The sequence below is a fragment of the Typopeltis vanoorti genome, chromosome 17, assembly GCF_054136105.1.
Source record: "Typopeltis vanoorti isolate ZY-2024b chromosome 17, IOZ_Tvanoo_1.0, whole genome shotgun sequence".
Classification (NCBI taxonomy): Eukaryota; Metazoa; Arthropoda; class Arachnida; order Uropygi; family Thelyphonidae; genus Typopeltis; species Typopeltis vanoorti.
The window spans coordinates 95,321,710-95,346,503 of record NC_143565.1 but is presented as its reverse complement, the minus strand read 5'-3'; the positions used below and the strand labels follow the sequence as shown (position 1 = coordinate 95,346,503).

At 35.6% G+C, this 24,794-nt stretch overlaps 1 protein-coding gene across 7 annotated transcripts in view; it reads right to left on the bottom strand.

Moving 5' to 3' along the window:
* Positions 1-24,794, bottom strand: part of LOC150097660 (serrate RNA effector molecule homolog B-like) — a 335,617-nt gene that overhangs the window by 94,153 nt on the left and 216,670 nt on the right. For all 7 annotated transcript variants that reach the window (XM_090407120.1, XM_090407123.1, XM_090407118.1 and 4 more), the window contains 2 exons: positions 22,198-22,386; positions 17,644-17,796 (listed from right to left, as the gene is read on the bottom strand). In XM_090407120.1, the coding sequence (XP_090263246.1) occupies positions 17,644-17,796; positions 22,198-22,386 (342 nt within the window). The remainder of the gene's footprint in view (positions 1-17,643; positions 17,797-22,197; positions 22,387-24,794) is intronic.

The following is a 24,794-nucleotide window of genomic DNA, read 5'->3' as shown; positions in this document are numbered from 1 at the left end:
CTAAATCACAAATGATCATTTTAATATCCCCCCCCCTCTCAGATTCAGAAGAAACAAATAATACTGTCTACTTTTAATCATATGTTATGTTACACTTCTAGTTTTCTAAAAAAAAAGGTATAATTGGTCACCAACCATTTTTGGTCCATGTTGTTGGATTCTGAATGAAGAGAAATTTAAATTATTAATACCCTCTTCAGAATCCAACATAATCCACCATGGGAAAGGCTACATTTGTAAATATTATTTAATGTAAATCACTTGTTTATTATTTAATATTCATATAACTACCTTTAATTTTGTCTAATATTTAAATATTTAATCAAGATATATGTATTAATAATGAAAAGACTGTATTAAATATTATTAAGCTATTTTAATTATTACTTTGTTAATATTATAAGAACTTGTATTTGATAATTTAACTGCGCATTATTTGAAATGTAAATATTCTCTATTTATTCTTGTTTGTAAAGTTTAACGTTATGTAATAGCTCAATTTTATTATATTTTGTTTGGTTGTCATGGAAACGTATGTAAGTGAGCGAGCTCGTTTTTGGAACACCACGTAAGAAAGTTTATTGAAAAGAGTTTTAGAAAGAAATCACGTGAACAATTTAGGCGGGAAGAACGAATATAAAAAGTGAGGAACGCTGGAAAAGAGAGAGCATTAGAGATTTATAAGAAAGAGATTGGCATTAAGTTGGAATCGGAGCATTCGGGAATCACAGTGCGATAATAGGAGTCGGCAAGTCACTCAAGCAGATAATAAAGTCTACTAGTCGAGAGGCGGTTAGCTAATAAGTTGTAGAATAACAATTACAGCTACGGAAGACAGCTGAGTGACTACTAAATAGACTAGCAATACTTGAATTGAGATTTAATTTCAGGGCCGACCTTTCAAGAACACACAGAACCTTGAAGAAAAGCACGAAGTTACTAAAGAATAGTAGAGCTGTAAAGTTGAAGTATACTGATAGCTGTGTTTAGAATTGTGTCTAAGAATTAATTGAATGCCGGAAGAGTGAACAACCGTGCATATAAAACCTAAAGTTAAGGAATTATTGTGTTGCCCTATTTCATGAGTGATCAATAGTACTTTATGCAACAACGTTTGTTTATGTGTATTGTGACCAATGATTAATTCAGTTATTGCTTAGAAGAATTATTTCAATGAGTGCCGTTTACTGTTTAAATGTTTAAAAAAAGTGTATAAGTAGATGAAGATAGAAGATTATCGGTAAGATTATTCCAACCATTAATATTTCTATACAGAGAAGTGTGTGAGTTTCATCCTAGAATTTCCTTATATTAACAGTAACTATTGAGGAAGTTAGCTAAAGTGTATATTTAAAAGTGTTTGTTTGTGAAGAGGTATTACTGCAATTTTTGTTGTATTTGGAACTTAAGGAACCGAGAAGACTGTATTATAGGGATAACAGATTTACCATTGTATGAGTTGAATGATTGAATTTATCTGAGGAGTTAAAATGTTTGTGATATCTTCATTACTGAATTGAAGTTAAGTGTAAAATTTGTGATTTTAAAATTAAATGTTTGTTTTTGTTAATCTAAAGTTGTGTTTTGCCTGAATCTCTTTTACCACCATTCATAAAATATTCGAACCAAAGCAGGAGTGATAAATAAGTTAAATATACTCAGCCAGTATTTATAATAACAACATATAAAGGAAGGGTAGTTGAGAGTTGGTTTATCTTCAATTCTTGAACTAATTCAGATATAAAGTGGTGCAGTCTTCAAATATAAATTTTCTTTATATTTGAATTAGAAATCAACTTACAACGTATCAATTAGTTAAGAACATCGTAATAGTAATCATGTCGGATCTAACAATGTCTAATCTATGTTTCTTGTTCTTTAATCACTACTATAAGTTCCATGATCATTTATTCCAAACTTATAGCAGAGATATGAAACAATAATAATATGATGCAAAGTAACATCAGCAAATCGCATTTGGAACTGTTTACAGCAACAACAAATACTGAAGTACAGCATGTAAATGAAATACTTCTACATCAAAGCCAATGGGAAGAACCAATTAAATCAATAAAAGCATAACACCAGCAGTAGTGACATATTTGTGTCTCTCTTTCTCTCAGCATATTAAAATGTATCTGAGTTATTCTATGTAAGTAGTGACCTTTTGCCAGTGTGTGAAGCAAGAATAAGCAGTAAGAATTTAGTTATTCAAAGAACACAAATGGAAAGATCTTGTGTGTGTGTGTGTGTGTGTGTGTGTGTGTGTGTGGAAGGGATAAATCAACATACATAGTATTGTGGCCATCCTGAGAAACAATTTGTAATCATGTTTGGATGGGTTCTCAGAAAAAGTAATGTTATTGTACCCAGGAAAGAATTATGTTCTGAATTTTCTGTTAGAATAAAATTAATAAGGTCCTTAATGGGACATCTTAGGACAGCAGGAAGTGACAGTCAATGAAGTGGAATATTAATATGGTCACAAAGTTATATGGTGCTTTTATAGTTTTAAAATTACATAAATAATTTAATGCTAAGAGTTGGAAATGAACAAGAATTATATACAATACTAAAATTCTCATGTTCACACGTAAAAATTGTGGATGCTGCAGAACATGTGAATAGGTTTGAACAAGTGTCTGTAACTCATCAAATAACATGTTGATGTAGATTAAGACAGGATTCAACATGTTATTTGTCATCTCATTCCCTTCAGTCATCAACCCATTTTTTTTTGGTCTAATGTCAGCTGTCTTGGTGTGTAATAGTGCTTGTACTCAAGTTGATAATGCCCATACTCGTGCAATAATATAGTGCTCTATTGTTTTTAAGGTAACTTCTTTACCTGGATATCAACAAAGATAATTTGGGTTTTATTCAATGAAATGCATTTTCTGGCCACATCACATGGCAAGAACCAAAGTGATGTGCCGAGGAGCTATTAAATAGCTGGACACAAAGGCAAGTTTGCAAACCACTACTGAAAACCACTTACTGTCACTGCAACTTATGTTCAACTTCTGTATATTTTTTTTTAGTATCTGATGAAGATATTGAACATGAAGGCAAGCTGCTTAAATAGATTTTAAAAAAGCAAAAATATTGACAACACAAGAATCACTGTACGTTCCAGTCAATGAGAAAAATATTGCTGTCCACCACTATTTTGCTTCAGAGAATTTTGAAGCTGTTGTAGTCACTCGAACAGCAAAGGTTATTTCATCATGGCTGAATGATTATGTCTGCTGTGTGAAGGAGACTACAACCATGTTAAGAATAATTACTTCAATTTCTCAACGTTTCAACCTTCATGTTAAGGTCATCAACTGGAGTATACACATATATATACATACATACAGTAACAAGCTACATTACATTTCATAGAGGAAAAAAAAACCACTCAGAGATCTGGCAGTAGAATAATGGTTGATCAAATCATTGTCACTTTGGCATATTGTTTGAAATGTAACGTAGCTTGTCACTGTGTATATATATATATATATATATATATATATATATATATATACACACACACTCCAAATGATGACCTTAATATAAAGGTTGAAGGGAAATTAAAGTAATTATTCTTAACATGGTTGTAGTCTCCATAATTTTAAAATATGAATGATTAATACATGATAATCAAGCTGGAGACAGGAATGGCAGGGAACCTAATAACATTTTTATATTGCCATAAGTGTGTACTCTATTAACAGAGGCTACACAGTAATTTGATGGTATTAGCAATTATCATTTTAAAATGCTTGAGTAGAGAAACACTAAAAAGTATTCATATTTAGGCCACTCTATGGAAATTCAAAAAGATAGATAAATTCTCTAAATCAAAAATTCAATTAATACCGATTCAAAAAACTACATTTTGTCCAGTTGTTTTATTCTTTTTGCTTCAACTAAAAAAGATATAAAAAGAAACAAATAGTTTTGCTCTCTTCAATAGTGTATTCTGTATAAATCAAGGCCAGAGTTTAGCTAATATTAACATGTCTGCTTTTCACACAAAGTAAATAATACAGCCATCCCATCTTGCTCATGAATATATGTATAAAGATACTAATAAGAAAGCGAGTTTCTTTTCAAAACTCTTCCTGCTTTTATTCTTTCTTAATCTTATTTCTTTCTGAATTATGCTGTTTAATATTAGCATTGAAAGCAACCTTTCTATTTTATTTTATGACTTTTAACAAATGTTAATCAAGTCTAAAAATAATGTCATCATCATCAAATTCCTGACATGTACCGTCAAGGGGTGTACACGATATGATAGTACTACATGAAAAATTTACATCATTACTAACTTCCTATCCACAATTTTCCTCCAAATCAGTCTGTTACTTGTCAAGACTCCAACATTATCAGATCTTCTAATTCTATCGTCTAAGGCACTTTGTACCGTATCAATCCACCTATATCTTGGTCTTCCTCTGGGTCGTTTTCCTGCCAATGTGGCAGAGAACACTTGTTTTGCTAATCTTAACTCGCCCATTCTGTTTATCTGACCATACCACCTGAGATTAGCCTCTGCTAACACATTCCTGGATGCTGACAATGTCAAGTTCTTTCCTAATATCCTCATTTTTAATATGATATTGCCATTAATGCCATCTGTTCACACCTCTAATCTTTCTCAGGACTCTCATATCTGCGGTCTCTAGTCTCTGGTCAAGTGTTTTACTTCTGAGCAAGCTCTCAGATCCATAAGTTAACACTGGTTTGAACACTGTCTTGTATACAACTAATTTCTCTCTTATTCCATATGAATTTATTCAATTGACTTCCTACCATAACAGCTTTGTTGATTCTGTTGTCTATTGCCTTATTTAATTTACCATCTTCACTAATAATCGTGAATAAGTAGCTGAAATGGAAATGTTTTACTTGTTCCACAGGTTCACCATTCACAACACAGTTGATATTTGTAATGATTCTACCTATTTTCATTGTCTTTGTCTTTTCATTGCTGACTATCATACCATATCTATTACAACAGCTATTCAATTTAGTAAGGGAATCTTGCAAACTTGTAGCAGATTTATTTAGAAGTATAAATCGTCCGCATAAAGCAAAGAGCTGACATTAACATCTCCAATTCTGATATCATGTTTAATACCACTTTCCTTCATAATGTGATCCATATAGATAATGAATAACAGAGGGGATAATGTACAGCCGTGTCTCACACCAGATTTAACATTAAACCATCTTCCTGTACTTCCTTCAATTCTAACTGCTGACTTGCAACTCAAATAAAGACTAAGTATTGCTTGATATAATGCCATTTTGACACCATATAACTGTAGCATATTGAATAGTTTCTCTCTTGGCACCTTGTCATATGCCTTTTCCAGATCGACAAAACTTAAATACAAATCTTTGTTATATTCCCATGCTTTCTCAACTATTTGTTGTAAAGTGAAGATCTGATCCTGACAATCTCTATTTGGCCTGAATCCAACTTGTTCTTCACCAAGCTTTTCTTCCACAATTCTTCTCAACCGTTTCTCAAGTATACTAGTATAAATCTTACCAGGAACACTCAGTAGGGAAATACCTCTGTAATTCTCACATTCAGTTTTATTTCCCATTTTATATATGGGTAATATGAGAGCTCTACTCCAATCATCGGGAATTCGCCCCTCTGTCCACGCGTTCTGAACCATGCAGTGCAGCCACTGTAAGACTTTTATACCACCATACTTCAGCATTTCTGGTCGAATATCATCTACTCCTGCTGCCTTTCCACATTTCAAGCCTTTGATGGCTTATTCTACTTCAAGTACGGATATGAATTCCTGACTGTATGCCTGTTGAGTGTTTTTTACCACTCTGCTATCAGTGCTTGTTTCATTTAGCAATTTTTCGAAGCAATTACTCCATACTTCAAGGATATCTTTTTCTCCTGTTTTCATGTCATCTTTATCATCTCTAACTCCTTTTACAGCACTCTTTCCTCCATTTCTAAGCTTCTTCAACAACCTCCAGAATATTTTTCCACCTTCTTGATATTCGTTTTCTATGTTCTTACCAAAGTCCTACCATGACTTTGGTTTTGCTAGTTTTCCACAGTGTTTAGTTTTCTTACATTTGTCTCTGTATTCTCTAAGAGCACAAGCTGACTTATTTTGTCAGGATCTTTTGATATGCTTTCTTCTTTTCCTTCACTGCCTCTTTAACTTCTGGTGTCCATCATGGAGTTCTGATTTTTCTATCCTTGCAGACAGCCTCACAACATGCCTCTCTGGCTGAGTCAATCTGGGTTTTATTCAAGGCTTGCCACTGATTCTCGAAGGTTTGGTTCCTGTTCTCAAACTCTTTTATTTTGTTCAATAAGCTTTGTGTGTTTTAGTCTACAGTTCACATCTGAGAGCTGCGCAATTTTTATTTGCTTTAAAACTTTCTTACATGTTATTCTTTTCAATATGAAATTCAATTTTATCCTACTCAAGACTAAATAGTGATCACTTCCAATTTCAAATGTACACTCTGGTGTCCTGCACCAGGGAGAAAACATCACTATCAACAATAACATAGTCAATGAGACTTTTCTTATTCCTTGCCTCTTCTCTCCATGCGAATTTTTGCACATTTTTATGTTGGAACATGGTGTTAGTAATAACTAGTCCATGTCCTGAGCAGAAATCCAAAAAGTATTTGCCATTATTATTAGCTTTGTTCTTTTCTCCAAATTTTCCCAAAATATTTTTGAATGTCTGACAATCACTTCCTTCTCTGCTATTTAGATCCCCAACAAGGACCAACTTTTCCTTTTTCATTGTGTCAGTTGCTTTCTCTAAAGCATTAAAAAATTCCTCCACTTCTACCTTAGTAGAACCTTCTGTGGGACCATAGGCACAAATAAGTCTCATTGTCCAATTCCCCATTCTGACATTTGCCCACATCACTCTACTCAAGACTGCCTGCCATTCAAGAAGATTCGCCTCATATTTTGTGTTGAATACTATGGCTACTCCTTCTTTTCCTTGATTGTCATTGCCTGAATATAACATATTGTATTTATTGCTCAGAAAGATCTCACCAGTTATTGTCTTTTTTGTTTCAGTCACCCCTATTATGTCGGTCTGGTACTTATCTAATTCCTCTGCTAGCTCCATTTCTTTGCCATTCAGGATTCTTATGTTTACAGTACCATCTTTAACTCTGGTGATATTGAGTTGGGGTGTGCTTTCAGATTTGTTCCAGTAGCTGACTTTTCATTGTTCGCCCTGGTTCTCTGGCGAAAACAACGGGGGGCCTTGTTTAACCGGGCGACGCCCCAGCCAGCACGAAATTTTGTCATGTTGTACCATAATTTTCTGTATTGGTTTAAGCCAATAAGAATACAATTTTGTCAGCTAAATTCCAAATTGCCAACCCATCCTCGTTTGTTCAGTATCCAGGTATCCAGATCTGTTGGGTGGGTTAGGTTACCTAGGTAACCTAAACCACCCAATAGGGTGCACCACGAGAAGGTGAGGATTGGACATTAGGTCAGAAGCCCTAGTGATTAATGACTTTCAGATAGAAAGTGTATAATTTGTTCTTTTTTTTGCTTCTTGGATTCTCTCACAAGATATATACAAATTTATTTTCACTGTGCCTGGTAGGTATGCATTAGCACATATATCATTTCTTCTGCTAAGAGATCATTCAGGAATCAATCAGTGTTCCATGATACACAGTAATATGCCCATAGTTAGTGAGTGATAGCTATAATGTCCATGTACCTCAATAACACTATCTAGAGACTGATTACATTTTTAATGATAAAATCTTTTGTCTATTACTTAACCATATGCTCTAGTTTGCTTTCTGTGACTAACACTGTGATTGTTTCCAAAGCTACATCAGTCACTATCCACATCACTATTCACAATCCAAACTGTCTTCTGAATAGTTTGTTTTCAAAAAATTAGATGGATCTAATCTCCTGCTAAGACTGGGTAACTTCCTTGCACAATATGGCAAAACATCTTTCCAAAATGGCTTTTGTAATGAATAAATTAAGTTAAAAATAACTGCATCTGCATTCAGTGAATGAAGAATTTCAAGGCCTGGATTGTTCACATATTCACATATTTCTGACTAGGGTGAATGATGTGATTATAGCCTTTATGTATTTTTCACTATGTGTTATTTTTCTGTATACTGAGAAATGTGGTGTGATTGAAACTTTAGTTCACTGTGTATGTACACGATGTTCTATTAGTTATCTTTTAAATAAAAAACAGTCCTTTATTAGTGCTACTTTCATCTGTAATGGATATAACACCCAATAATCAATAAAATTATTAATAATTATGGTCTTCATCCAAATGCTCTTCTAGAAGTTTCTAAAATTTTCATTCCACATGTAAAGAAAGTATTGGAGAGAATTGCAAGACTTCTACACCAAACTGTCCTACAAGTTTCTTTCCATCCAAGTTCAAAATTTAAATTCCTTCTTGGACTCTCCAAAAGATAAATATCCTCCTCTTCTCATCTGGAGTTTACAGAATCTCGTGCTCATGCAGCCTTTGTTATTATAGTCAAGATGGGTCATTCAGCTCAGATTCGTCTAGAAGAACATAAAAATTACATTCTACTTCATGTGTCTGATAAGTCTGATTTAGTCAGCCATACTCTTATCCACTAGGGATAAAATTCACTGAAGTAAAATTAAAGTCTTATGCCGACGTCATGTTTTAGTTGAAAGATTATATAAAGAAAGTTGTGAAGCCCACATCTACAGATTGAAAATCAACAAACACGACTGTCTTAAGCTTTCACTTTTTTTTGGGAAGTCATACTAAGTAATGCTCTCCATCCCTGTATTTCATGAATTAGTGATTATTTAAATTTATTTCTTTGAATTATAATAGTTGTAGATAGAGTTATCCTCCTGCAGTTAATAGTATATACTGTCATTTTAAAATTAGAACAAAACATTTTAAGTGTTGTTCTAATTTTATCTCTTTTCATCTGTGTGCACTGACAATGGCCAGAAAACCTTGCTGAAAATTCTGCAAGTAATAAATAACAATAGTTCCTTACATAAATGTCATTCTGTTACTAATTTATTTTTATTTTTTATCATTATGTTGTCTGCTTATGTCTCTATATTTGGTTCTACTGAACAGGGCATGAAAAAATTTGCACTGGCTTACCAGTTAGGCAAACATCTCACTAGTCAGATGTCAGCTTGTGTATATTCTACCATGGTTACTTAATATATCACAGTCACATGTTTAATCCTGGACCTGATCAATTTATAAGCTTTTGTTAATGTTATTACGGCTAATATTCCATCACCAATGTCCAAAGGTGGACAGGATTAGGATTGGCTAGGAGATCTCCTGTGGAACCAGGAAAGAAATTCATATTATTATTAGAAGAGAACTCCAGAGAGTCAGGGACTCACTGACAAGAACACATCACACATAGTATCTAAGCCTTGTAAAGAGAAAAAAAGACTTGCTTTTTCTTAGGTCACTGTTCATTTCAGCACTGCACTCATCATTTGAGTTGTATTCACAATCTTTGTTATATGGCCCCTCGACTTCAACTTACTATTTTCATCTAACAGTTTCATCTAGCATAATCCTGCCAATATGATACATCATTGTATATCTCATTACACCAAACTACATAACTTTACATTTAGTAACACTGAAATAACAGCCATTTCCACATGCCCACAATTCTAGCATATTCTAATCATTCTGCAAGGATATCAGCTACATTCCTGATTACTTTGCTTATCTTTGTATCATCAGCAAATAGCTGTATATCACTTGTTAAATCCTTCCCAATATCATTAATGTAAAGATTGAATAATGGGCCAAAAACTAATTCCCCCTGAGAAACACCACTTTTTGATATTTGTCATTCAGCCATCCTCTTATCCTGACTAGTAGTTTAAAATCCAATCCTGTATCCTTCAACTCATTAAACAGCCTCCTATGATGAATCCTGTCAAAAAGTTTTAGCTATGTTCAAAAGTATCATGGTGTTTCCGTCTCTCAACAGTGACCTTATTATAAAATGTGTGGAAGTCACTCAAATATGATCTTCCCTGAGAAAATCCATGCTATTTATTGATAGATTCCTTGTCAACCCATTTCTGGCAATCTCTTACCAACTTACCCAAAATCTGCACCACTCTCATTATGCCACCCACTTTTTGTCAGAAGGATGGAAAATCCTCAACACTAACAACTCCTCTGATCCAGATGGTGTCTCCCTCTATTTGTACTAAGAACTTATGTTTCCTAATTACCAACTATCCTGTATCTCCTTTAGAAGTCATCCCATTCATATGACATCCAATGGCATGGAAGTAAGCTTTTATCCAGCTTTGTTCCCAAAAAGAGAGATAAAAGTAAGCCATCATACTATCATCCCACTGCCCTCCCTCTACACTTTCAAAAGTGATGAAGAAGGTCATTAACAACTAGCTTCTTTACTACCTAGTGACCCATCAGTTAATCATTAATTATCAATATGGATTCTGCAATTCTTGATCTATAGTAGAACTTGCTCACTAACCTTATCCACCTCGGATAAAGGACATGGAAAGATTTGGAGAATCTTGTGGTTGCTTTTGATATTTCCAAGGCATCTGATCTAGTCCGATACTGCTGATTTCTTTACAAGCTATCATCTTCTGGTCTCCCTCCTATTCTTTGTGAGTGAATTGCTTGCTCCTGCCTGGATGATATCAGATTTTTACATGAACACCAGAGTTGTCACCAGCTTTGCTGATGACAACACTTCACTGCTCTTTGGTTTTCCACAAAACTCTATAGTATGGATCAAGCTAATGCCTTAAACACTGATTTAGCCATTCTCATGTGGGAGTGAATATAATTTAGTAAATTTTAATCAATCCTGCCTTATCTCCTGGAAGATGACACCCACCCACTCTCCTTCACCTCTGATAACATTCAGCTCATTAAACTAGATCAGTTTTCTCTTCTTGGGCTGACTTTTATACCTAGCCTATCTTGGCACAAACACACTGCATCCATAGCCTCTTCCCATTGACAAAATTGTTGATAGAATATTAGTAATACTATAAACTATCATATGCCACTATCATAGTAACCTTCTTAAGAATGCAAATCAGAAATTTGATCCCAATTAATGAACACTATAAATTAATTACTGTTTATATACGGTAGCAATGTATGATCGTTTTTTGTTATAAAGTAAGAAAGTGCTAACAAAAAAAAATAAATATAAAAATGGAGGAAAACTCATGTAAGCAACTTATTTATTCTAAAATTTTTGCTTAAGTGTCACAGCTTTCTTCAGAATACGATTACAGAAAGGCAATTAAATAATAGCAGACAATTCTAAACGGCATCACTTTAGTAGCTAATGTAAGATCACTCAAACAGTCAATAATTTCCTAACTAAAAATAACTGAGAACTATTAATGAAAAAATGATATTAAAAAGAATTATTTAAATTTATAAAAGTTCATATAACTCATACTGAATCACCTAAAATATCATATATTGTTTACACCGTTAAAGATATACAGAAAATGACAAGCTGTTTACTTCAGGAATTTCACTCCTGAAGCTCTATAACTGAGAGGAGACCTCCACATAGCCTTTAAAGGAATGCAGAGAAATGACCAGGACTTCTGACCTAATGTCCAATCCTCACCTTCTCGTGGTGTACCCTGTTAGGTATCTACTTGGATACTGAAAGAATGAGGATGGGCTGGCAATTTGGGATTTAGCCGACCAACTTTTATTCTTATTGGCTTAAACCACAACATAAAATGATGGTATCACATGACAGAATTTCATGCCAATTGGGGTATCGCCCGGTTAAACAAGACAACCCTTCCCCGTTGTTTTCGCCAGGTAACCAGCAAAAAGTAAGCTACTAGAACAAATCCTGAAACATATCCGAACTCAACATCACCAAAGTTCAGCATCAGTACTATCAACATAAGAAGCCTGAATGACAAAGAAATGAAAAGGCTGAGGAACTGTATAAGAACCAGATTGACATAATAAGGGTGACTGAAACAAAAAAGACAAAAACTGGTGAGATCGTTCTGAGCAATAAATACATTATGTTATATTCAGGCAATGACAATCAGGGAAAAGAAGGTGTAGCTATAGTATTCAACACTAAATACGAGGCTAATCTTCTTGAATGGCAGGCAACATCAAGTAGAGTGATGTGGGCAAATATCAGAATGGGAAATTGGACAATGAGACTTATTTGTGCCTATGGAAGAAGATTCTACTAAGGTAGAAGTGGAGGTATTTTTTGATGCTTTAGAGAAAGCAACTGACACAATGAAAAAAGAAAAGTTGGTCCTGTTGGGGATCTAAATAGCAGAGTACGAAATGATTGTCAGGCATACAAAAATATTTTGGGAAAATTTGGAGAAAAGAGGAAAGCTAATAATAATGACAAATACCTGTTGGATTTCTGCTCAGGACATGGACTGGTTATTACTAACACCATGTTCCAACATAAAAATGTGCAAAAATTCGCATGGAGAGAAGAGGCAAGGAATTAGAAAAGTCTCATCGACTAGGTTATTGTTGATATTGATACTTTCTCACTGGTGAAGAACACTAGAGTGTATAAAGGATATGAAATTGGAAGAGTTCGCCATTTAGTCTTGATAAAATTGCAGGATAAAATTGAATTTCATATTAAAAAGAAGAATATGTAAGAAAGTTTAAAAGCAAATAAAAGTTGAGAAGCTCTCAGATGTGAACTGTAGAATAGAATATACAAACAAGATTCAAGAAAAAAATGAAAGGAACCAAACCTTGGAGATTCAGTGGCAAATCCTGAAGAAAACATTCATGGATTCAGCCAGAGAAGCATGTGGTGAGGTTGTCTACAAGGATAGAAAAATCAGAACTCCATGGTGGACACAGGAAGTTAAAGAGGCAGTGCAGGAAAAGGAGAAAGCCTGTTAAAAGTTCCTGGCAAATAAGTCAGCGTGTGCTCTTAGAGAACAGAGACAAATGTAAGAAAGCTAAACACTGTGTAAAACTAGCTAAACAAGTCATGAGAAGACTTTGGTAAGAACATTGACAGCACAGTGGTAAAAAACACTCAACAGGCATGCAAGCAGGAATACTGCCTCCGTAGCACAATTGGAAGAACGACGGTACGTTGAGCCCTTCAATTAGAAAAGGCCTAAGTTCGATTCTCATCATGACGGGAGGAATCTTTATATGGACTATTTCAATTGAAGGTGAGTTTGCCGATCTCATACGGTAGCAGGAAACTCGGGTTTTTCATCGCGCATACAGACAAATCGGCCGTTTAGAACACATGCAATTTACAGACAAAAATACTAGCTGTGGTGGTGGTGGGCAGTAGATGGCATTGATGTAGGTGATTGGTAGCAGAGGTTTGGTGTAGTAGTGGAGACAGAGTGTTGTATAGTTTGTGTACTCCTGCGATGAGTCTTTGGACCCCTTGGAAGTGTCACGAATAATAATAATAATAATAATAATAAGCGTATCCATACTTGAAGTAGAAAAAGCCATCAAAAGCCTGAAGCATGGAAAGGCAGCAGGAGTAGATGATATTCGACCAGAAATGCTGAAGTATGGTGGTATAAAAGTCTTACAGTGGCTGCACTGCATAGTTCAGAAGGCGTGGACAGAGGGACGAATTCCCGATGGTTGGAGTAGAGCTCTCATAGTACCCATATATAAAAAGGAAAATAAAACTGAATGTGAGAATTACAGAGGTATTTCCCTACTGAGTGTGTCTGGTAAGATTTATGCAACTATACTTGAGAAAAACAGTTGAGAAGAATTGTGGAAGAAAAGTTGGTGAAGAACAAGCTGGATTCATGCCAAACAGAGGCTGTCAGGATCAGATTTTTTTACGACAAATAGTTGAGAAATTATGGGAATATAACAAAGATCTGTATTTAGCTCCCACACAAGAGTAGTTTGGCATTATAACAGTGCCAACTGGGACAGTCTTCAAGACTACTATGCTTCATTCCCATGGTTGGATTATTGTTTCTGGTCTTCCAGTCCAAACATATGCACTGAACGGATCACCAAAGTAATCCTCACTGGCATGAAAACATACATTCCCAACACTACTCTGAACTGCCGTCCCCTATCCAAACCCTGGTTCTCCAAAAGATATGCCAATGCTGTACAAAAGAAAAATCAGGTGTACCACAACTGGCTCAAATTAAGAACCCCATCCTCCTTCAATGCCTATACTGAAGCCCAAAACAGATGCAAGAAAATTATCAGTGCTTCTAAATCAGAATTTGAATGAGCAAAAAGCAGGAAGCTTGCAGCCTGTTCAAATGGCAGCCACGCCTTTTGGTCTCTCGCCAAGGCAATTGGTTTTGCCTTGGCGAGACAAGGCAATTAACTTTTGCCCTACACCAGGGGTCGGCAACCTTTTTTGGATTAAAGAGCCATTTTTAAAATTATATCTGTTAAAAAAAAAATTATGGAGCCGCACGCAGTGATGAGCAACCAGTGGTCCGTGGTTGCATGTGGCCCTCTCAGGATTTTTGTGCGGTCCACGGTGTTCGTTTTGTAAGGCAGAATTATTATATTTTAATTAAAAATCTATTTTATGAATGTTGATTTTTACATGTGGATTTATTTGTGCAGGTTAAAAAAATTAAAATATAGCTTAATAATGGAAAATAAATTAATACTTTCTTATCAAAGAAAAAGAAAATATTCTTTATGCTGATCGAACCGAGATTTACTATTTAATTGCTCATCACTGCTTTAAATTTAGAAACTACATTGAAAAATAATATAATTAAATTATTTATTCATTTTTTTTTTTTTTTAAGTAACACGTTATCATACTTGTAAAACACAGGGGTGGCATGTCACACGAAATTCATTGATATTTTTAAATATAAAATCATAAAACAAAGATTTGCTCCTCCTTACAAAAACATATGTACAAAATCCAATAACATACCTATTTCTTTAATTTTTTTTTTTAAATTTAAAATATCTTAATGCGACTTTTGATGTTGAACTTCTTGGGATAGTTTCTCACTATGCGGCGAATACGCCGTAATTTTCATTTTCAAACATGACGAAAGAGTCACGTTGTTTAGTTGGTTTCTCAACTTACTTTTAATAAAATTCATGTTAGAAAATATTTGCTCACAGAAATATGTCGATCCGAAAAGCGATAGAAGTCCAAATGCGTATGTTTGAAATCACCGAATGTAAGTGTCCGGTAAACAATTCCACGTGTTAAATACAATCTGATCTTACTTTTTAAGATCTTCTATTTCAGACCATTTTTTTGTATTGCATGGGTAGATTTCTTGTCTTTCCAACTCCTCAAGGTCAGCTTTAAGATTTCTAAATTTTGAATTCCACAAATCCTGGGTTTTCAGGTCCTCTAACTGAAGTTGAAATGCAGCCTCATCAATTCGAGCAAAAGGTGAAAAATTTAATTCGGCAGGATTAATTTCAAGCGGTCGCAATAAAAATGATATAGTTGCCTTGTTCTTTCTAAACTCCTCAAATCTCCCATTAAATGCAGATCGCATATTTACCACAATTTCTTTGAAAAAGGTTAAAGTTACGGAATTATTATCAGCTTGTTATTGTTGATATTTCTTCAACGTAGGAAAATGTGCTTTTTGTTCAAACGAAATCACTTCTAAAAGCAAAACTGCTGCATTTCCCTTTCCCTGTAGTTTCTTATTTAGTGCATTTAAATGGGAAGTCATATCCACCCTAAAGTAGAATTTTTGTAAAATGTAAATAGAATGTAAAGAAGGATTATCGCATATGATTTCGAAGAGTTAAGAGTTCAAACATGAAAGTATAAAATTTTTCAGCATCGCATGTACTATTTTCAATTGTAAAATATCCTCGACTTAATGTAAAATGTCCTTGATTAAATGTAAAATGTCCTTAATTTATTGCAAATGCTAAATTTAGAGTTTTTAGTTTCTAATTTAATAAATAACATTCATTTTGCATTATTCAAAAAATAGATTGTTTAATAAAGAAAAGAGCCGCAATTATTCATTCAAAGAGCCGCATGCGGCTCCGGAGCCGCAGGTTGCCGACCCCTGCCCTACACTATTCCCACCCCTATTATACCCAGATGACTCAAATGAAACATCACCCACAAAAAAAGCTAACCTCTGGGCTTCACACTTTTCCTCTAATGCACACATAACTGACAATGGCAAATAATCCTCCAGTCATTCCAACTGTCCAACATACAAACAATGCCCCCACCCCCGTATCCTTTGCCAAAAAGAGATCATAAACCTGTTGTCTAAATTAGACACAAAAAAGGCTCCTGGCCCTGAATGGCATTCCTCCAATTATCCTGAAGGTCTGTGCACAAGAACTGACTCCACTGGTATATATATTCCAAAGCCTGGAAACTGGCCTATATTCAACCCATTTCTAAGAAGGGTGACAAATCACTGCCATCTAACTACAGCCCTATCGTCAGACAAGGATGTACATTATCCCCTCTGTTATTCATTATTTATATGGATCACATTATGAAGGAAAGTGGTATTAAACCTGATATCAAAATTGGGGATGTTAATCTCAGCTCTTTACTTGATGCAGATGATGTTATACTTCTAAATAAATCCAGTACAAGTCTGCAGGATTCCCTGACTAAATTAAATAACTGTTGTACTAGATTTGGTACGAAGGTCAGCAATAACAAGAGAAAGAAAAGAAAATAGGCAGAAGCATTAAAAATATCAAGTGCATTGTGAATGGAGACTGCTCTAAAATCTTTAAAATTACTCAGAGATACTGATTGGACAGATGGTAAATTAAATATGGAAACAGACAACAGAATCAAAGCTGGTATGGTAGGAAGTCAAATGAATAAATTTATATGGAATAAGAGAGAAATTAGTCAAAACACTAAATTAGCTCTATACGAGTGTTCAAACCAATTTTAACTTATGGATTTGAGAGCTGGGTCAGAAGTAAAACACTTGACAAAAGACTAGAGGCGGCAGATAGGAGAGTCCTGCAATAGATTAGGCGCATGAACAGATGGCATCAATGGCAATATCATATTAAAAATGAGGATATTAGGAAAGAATTTGACATTGTCGGCATTCAGGAATGCATTAGCAGAACTAATATCAGGTGGTATGGTCACTTAAACAGAATGGGAGAGCAAAGATTAGCAAAACAAGTGTTCTCTACCAGGAAAACGGCAGGAAAACGACCCAGAGGAAGACCAAGATATAGGTGGATTAATACAGTAAAAAGTGCCTTAGAAGGCAGAAATATAAGATCTGATAATGTTGGAGGTAACAGATTGATTAGTTGGAAAATTGTGGATAGGAAGTTAGTAATGATTTACTCAGTAATTTTTTTCATGTACTACTATCATATCCTGTACACCCCTTGAAGGTACATGGCAGCAGTTTGATGAAGAAGATGATCTTCTCTATGAAGGATATAATTTTGCAATTTTCCTTTATCTCTATTAGTACTTAATTAGGAATGAACTTATATTTCACATTTTATACAAATATTAAAAATGCAATCATTAAACTGTTGTTAATCTAACAATTAGTTAACTAAAATACTGCAAAATAACCCATTTATCTTCTTTCTTATCTTTTCAGTTATTTATATTTACCTTTATTAGGTCTTGATCTGTTTCAAATTTAAAACCATTTATTTCTTGAGTATCTTCTGAAATTCCCAGGAGTTCCTCTTCTTCTGCACTAGTTTCTTCGATAATATAGTCAATGATGTTCTTTAATAGGGGATTTTGTGACATATGCAAATGCTGACAATAATAAAAAGGCAAGAATCTTAAGTAGGTCTCTTAAGATGTTAAACCTAATGAAATTAAACTTCTTTATTTTGTTATTTATAATGTACAAACTCTAATTTAAACTCACCTAATATTACTATATACATGGAATAGCTTAGTATACAAAGATTTCAACATGGTGAATGCTATTATTTCACTTTATGCTGAGGATTAATATAATGACAGTTACAACTACACTTCCATTCTAAAGATAAAGCTAATAACCTCTTCTTCTTCTCCTCTACGTGGTAGGCCTACTGGCCTGTTACAGAGCTATCTTAAGCTTTTCTAAGTCGGACCTGTCCCAAGGATAAGGTGACTAGCCCTATGCCTCCCAGTATATCCTGTGACTGTAGCTCATGTGTTCACGGGAGGAAAAAACCCAGATAAACTAGGGAAAAAACCATGCTGTCCACGCCCAAGACCAGCTAACTTGGCTATGTCTGAGAAAGATCCTTAAGCTCCTCACGATGGTGACAGGAATCGAACCCAGGATTTCCTTTCCCAGCCATATGGTTGTGAAGCGCATGGCCACTAGGCTAACCACACAGATAGCTAATAATCTTTGAGCCACTAATGCCAGCCTATTTCCATAAATGGGAACTTTGGCAAACCTAGCTAGTTGCTAAAAATTACATCTTCCCTAGGAGCTGGAGGAAATGACAATCAGATCTGAACCAATCCCCGTGGTTCAGTTCTCATGGTTCCTTTTAATTTTTTTTTGTTTCAGTGATTACTGCTATTTTAAAATTTCTTTCATTTAATATTTGGTCTAATTCTATTTCTTTATATGTTATTCCTCTTACATTCCAGTTTGCTATATGTATTATATTTTGTTGTTTCCATTTTCGTTTTACCTTTTCCGTTCCATTCCGATTACCTTTTTCTGTCAGCTTAAAAGTAGAATTATGTTCTCCATGTCAGGTGACTAGCCTGACAATAGATAGTTCAGTGGTAGGGCTGCTACCTTTAGGCTACTGAACTAGCCTTCTTCCAAATTCAAACCCATAGGAGGAATAAGGTATATTGAACAATAACTACAAACCATCTTAACTGTCCAAAGTACATACTATGACTGATTCTACCATGAGCAATGTTCATGTTTTTGTGTGATTGGATATTTCTTGTCATCTTCAGACAAGAGGATGCCTAATCTTGAATCTCCACTTTTCTGACCTCTACCATTCCTGCAATTCCTCCTGACCTTTTTGATTTCTTATCCTTGAAATCTGACTTTGTACAATCCAATTACCTTAACAATTAATTCATATTTTTGTGATTTGTGATGTTGAATCCATATGTTCACAATTCGAACTGGCTGCATTTTTCTAATTCAACTGACCACGCTAGATAGAAGAGAATCTGAAAAAGATTTTCTGTACCACTATCCTGCTTATTGAAGGCCTGAGGTGGATTGAAAATGTTCCATGTTTGGTCTCTACAACAGGGTTTTTGGATTATGTAAAAAATAAATAAAAATAAAAAATAGAACAAAAAATCCTTATCCCATCCATGGTATGAATATTCTATAGGTTTACAAAAAAATTTTTGGTATACTGGAGTGATGTAAAAATAAAAATGATAACCTTAATTCAACTATTAATCTATTAACAAACCCAACATTCCTTTCCACTAAAATATCTTAACCAGCTCTCTTTCACGTAGACTGTTGAGTTTCATCTTTAATGGAAGGCTCTCCAACAACCTCATATCCTTTAACACAACTATACCAAGTGGTTTCTATTTCTATTCTTCAGATCCAGACATTTGTAAATTGTGTTATTACAGAAATCATCCATGCTGGAATAAAGACCTTCATTTCTTCTCACTCTTTTCACCCCCCCCCCCCCAATTCTAAATTATGGTTTGCTTCCAAGAAGTGTGTCAGGATGGGAGGGGTGGGATCATAAATCAAATTAAAAATACAATATTTTTTTAAAATTAAAACTCAAACTTGCAAACAAAAATTTCTTCTATAGACACTAAATGATGTGCATCATCCCTCCAGACATCAAATCTGATCTGTTTTTTGACCAAACCCCAATTCTCTGCCACAACAGCAATCAGGCCTTTAACTGTCCAAACTATACTGTATAATTCCTTCTATCAGAAGGGTAATATCTGTGCTTTAGCATAATCCGATATTCCTTGCCAGAGGACAATCTCTACCTTTTTTGATGTTCTAATTTCCTTTCTGATTATTTATCTCTAAAGTTAAATTACTGGCAGTCTAATTATTCAAACAGTGGGAATGTCTTTCTTGGATAAGATTTCTCTTCTTTAACATTAATAATCAAACTGGAAGAGACCCAAAAGTATCTGATGTTAGCAATGACCTAACATGCCCATTTATCCTTGAATAGCAGATAATCCTTACTATTCACCTAACACTCTGGACTGTTTCTTCCAAATATAATGTAGATGCCATATTGCCTCTTGGTAACTCAAATCATAGTAGTGTCTTGCTTGTGTTTCTTCCTCTCAGCTATATGTTCTTTGACACTACAATGATACCAAATGGGATGTCTGTGATTTTTCTCTCCCTTCATGGTCTCGTTAATGTTTCAACTCTCCAAATACAAACACCAACTCCAATTGAATCAGTACATCATTAGAAAATGGAGCACCCACTCTTCACATTTCTATTACTTTGTCTATTTACTGAATAAACCTATTAAGAAATTAGTTAGTGAAAAAAAAACAACAACAAAAAACAGACAATACATATAAAAAAGTTCAGTTTTTACCTCCCATATACAGGGTGATTCAGAACTCTTGGGCCAAACTTTAAAGGGTGATAGAACACACCTAAACAAGCACTTTTTGTCATACAATGCATGGTCTGAATTCAAGTGGTGAAGTGCTAGGGGTTAGCAATTACTGTGTCAGGAAATGAAGAAACACAAGAATGACAAAGGAGATTTGAAACAATGGCAGAAATTAGAGAAAATTAAATAAAATTCAATAAAAATTAAAGAATTTTATTGAACAAATTACAGAAACTGCTCAAAAGATCGACCGCCAACATTAATGCAGGTTTCACACCTTCGACGTAGTGATTGGCATACATTGGCGAAAACACCAGGCATTTCTCGTACAGAGGCAATAGAAATCCTGACAATAAGGTCCTCATTGGAATCGATGGGGCTATCGTAGTTCAGGCTTTTCATATGGCCCCATAGGAAAAAGTCCAGACATGAGAGATTGGGCGATCGTGGTGGCCAAGCGATGGGACCACCCCAACCAATCCATCGTCCTGGAAATGTTGCATCCAAGGCATTCCGCACATCCATGCTGAAATGGGGTGGCGCTCTGTCATGTTGGAACCACATGTGTGTTTGAATGTTTGCTGGAACAGGGTTCAGTAATTCTGGCAAGAACTCTTGTAAAAATATGAGGTACGTTCTTCCATTCAGTCGTGCTGGCAAGAGCCAATCAAATGGTCATGTGGGATTCCAGCCCAAACATTTATGGAGAAACACCACTGGTATGAAGGTGAATGTGTGGTATGCGGATTTCTGCTCACCCACACATGATAATTGTGGGTATTAAAAATGCACTCACATGTAAAGGTGCATTCATCAGTGAATAACATGTGCATCAAAGTCCGGCTGCACGGCAGTCTGCTGCAGGAACCACTGTGCAAAATCCACACGAGGCCGGTAATCTGCAGGTGTCAAGGTGTGCACCCTCTGTGCATGGTAGGGATGTAATCGTTCGTCTTGTAGAACTCGCCACACTGTCGATTGGGGCACACGTATGGCATGGGAAATTGCTCACGTGCTACATTTGTAGAATTTCCTCTGTAACACGTAGCGTCATCACACTCCTTGCATGCCCTGTATCCTGCATGCCACTGACAAAGGAGCCCATTTCGCACAGATACCGGTGCAATTGCTGAAAGGTTTTACGATCAGGCATGCGTCTGGTCGGAAAGCGCTCTCGGTACAGTCTTTGGGCTTCCCTCACATTCCATCCGTAGCTCCGTAAATGAAATGCATGTCAGCCTTCTCCTGATTTGTGAAAAAATCCATCATTTTTTGCACTCCATGGTAGAAATAACGATGACTGCAAAAACCAGCGCTTAAAAGTGTTCACTGGAAAGTGCTCTTTAACGCCTCACCGCTCGAGTTCGGACCATGCATTGCGTATGATGAGAAGTGCTTGTTTAGGTGTGTTCTATCACCCCTTAAAGTTTGGCCCAAGAGTTTTGAATCACCCTGTGTTATGACCCCCCCCACACTTTCTTAAAAAGAACACCTCAATAATCTGACCTTGTGGCTGCATCCATTAATTCAGAGACTGCAATGTATAGCTGGTTATATTTTATAGACAATTAAATTTTAAAAATTATCAATGTAGTAAAATACTAACTTGACTCTTTGGTTCTCGTCTTTCATCACTGGTCCAAATACCTTGTTCTGAATCTAAAATCTGGATAATTCGTGTCACTATTTTAATATCCGATCGAACTATGTCTTTATGGGCTACTAAGCCACTTACTGACTGTATTCGTCGGCTTAAATCGGGTTTTCCGGCTATTCCAGATTCAGGTTCTTGAGACTATAAACAAAAATTAATATTACATATATTAATAGTCGATATATATATAATGCATTTTTTACATATATGCATTTTGCACATGTAATGCATATCACTAGTGCAGCGTTTAATCAGTATAATATGAATAATAACTTTCTAATAAGTGCAGCAATTAAACTATTGACAGTAATTAGTAGTACAAAGTGCAAGCAAGAAAGGTGACTAGTATGGTAAGGAAGGCCAAATCAGACTATGAGAGAGAGAGAGAGAGAGAATTAGCCAAATAGGCCAAAGTAAACTGAAAAGAGTTTTTTCATTATGTAGCAAGTAAGAGGAAAAATGACTATGGTAGGATGACTTTAAACAATGCTCATGAACCAAAAGAAATAGTTGAGTTGCTGAGTGATCATTTTACAAAGGTCATCCAGGTGGAGATTTTACAGTTGCTGATGTTACAGAGATACATATCAACACTGAGGGAGATGAGCAGGAGGGGGTTCAGCATATTAAAAAAAAATGAATGTGAACACAGTAGTGGGACTGGATGGCCTATCATCCCGTGCACTACATGAACGTACAAAAGAATTGGCATTGACTCTGATGCAGTTGTTCAATCTAAGTCGCAGCTCTTTCAGAGTTCCAATGGAGTGGAAAGAGGGTAAGATAGTACCACTGAATAAAGGCAGCTCCAAGACAGTGGTAGCAAACTACAAACAATTAATATATCAGGAGTGATTATGGTATTGGAAAAGTTGGAGAACGGTAAAATACAACAGTGGCTGGATATTGATATGTACTCTATAGAGGGCAGCATGGCTTTGTAAAGGATAGGTCCTGTCTTAGTAACTTATTCACATTTTATAATAAAGTAATCACAAAACTGGGTAAAGGTAATGCTACACCATGATACTGCTCGACTTTGCAAAGGCATCTGACGGAATACCACATGGAAAACTATTACAAAAACTGGAGCAAATGGCAATGGATATGAGGCTAGCAGCACAGATGGGGGGGGGGGGGGGGCTGATGGACAGACACCAGAAAGTATTAGGAGAATGATGGTGACTAGTGCAGTACCTCAGGGTTTTCGGTACTTTAATTTGTATATCAATGACATAGGGAAAGACTTAAGAGGGGATATTCAGTTATTTGCTGATGCAAAACTGGGTAGGGTAATAGTTGATAAAACTGATGTAGATATCCTGCATGATGATTTAAATAAATTGGCATTGTGGGCAAAGGATAATGATTATCAATTTAATGTTGCAAAATGTAAGGTTATGCACTTTGGGTTGAAAAGGTTGCATATGGTGTATCATATTGATGGAACTAAATTGCAGGAAATTGACGAGGCTAGGAACTTGGGAATAATGGTGGACAAAGAGTTGAAATTTAGGGGGCATGTTGCAAAAGTTGGTAAAAAGTTCAATGAATTACTTGGATGTTGAAAAACAAGTACAAATAAGGAAGTTATTATCCCTCTTTATAAGGCTCTGTTTCGGTCACATCTTGACTACTGTGCACAGATTTGATCAGCTGGGTTTCTTGGGGACCAGGAGGTGGTAGAGAGGAATCAGAGATGAGCGACCAAAATGGTGACAGGTCTGTGGTATACTCCCGACGAGGATAGGTTGAAGGTTTGTGGGTTACAAAGTTTAGTTGATAGGCAGAAAAGAGGGGACATGATAGAAATGTTTAAGATATTAAAGGGGTTTTATAAAATTGATGCAAATGAAAAATTTTAATACATGACAAATAGAGAACTAGGGGGGGGGGCATCATTATTATTATTTATATGGACACTTCATGGAATCAGAAGACTCATCACAGGAGACCCACTCTATCCATCAACACAATACCTATCATACATCTCCTTAAACCTAACTTGGATATGACTGAGGAAGATCCTAAGCTCTTCACGTTGGTGGTGGGAATCGAACCTAGGACACTCCTTCCTCAGGCATATGGTTGCAAAGTGCATAGTCGCTAGGCTAACCGCGCAGACGTAAGATATATATACACCACCTTTATCAACTATCATCCTCCCTCGTTTTGCATCATCAGTAAACAACTGAATATCCCTCTTTCAAATCTTCTTCTAGCATTAATATAGAGATTAAAGAGTAGTGGTCTTAGTACAGAACCCTGGAGCACTCCAGCAGCCACCCTCATTTGCCTTGATTCTGCTCCACCATACACCACCCTCTGTTGTCTGTCTATCAACCACCCCTATCCATGTCACCAGCCTCATATCCATTTCCACTTGCTCCAACTTATGTATAGTTTTCCATGCATATTCTCCCAAATGCTTGCTCACATCAGTCTCTGTCACCTCAGTAACTGTCAAGTCACCACCTGGAAGATATATACCCTTGCAAAGTAACTTAGTAAATGAATAATTTCTTCTGCTTCAAACACTTTCCTATCAA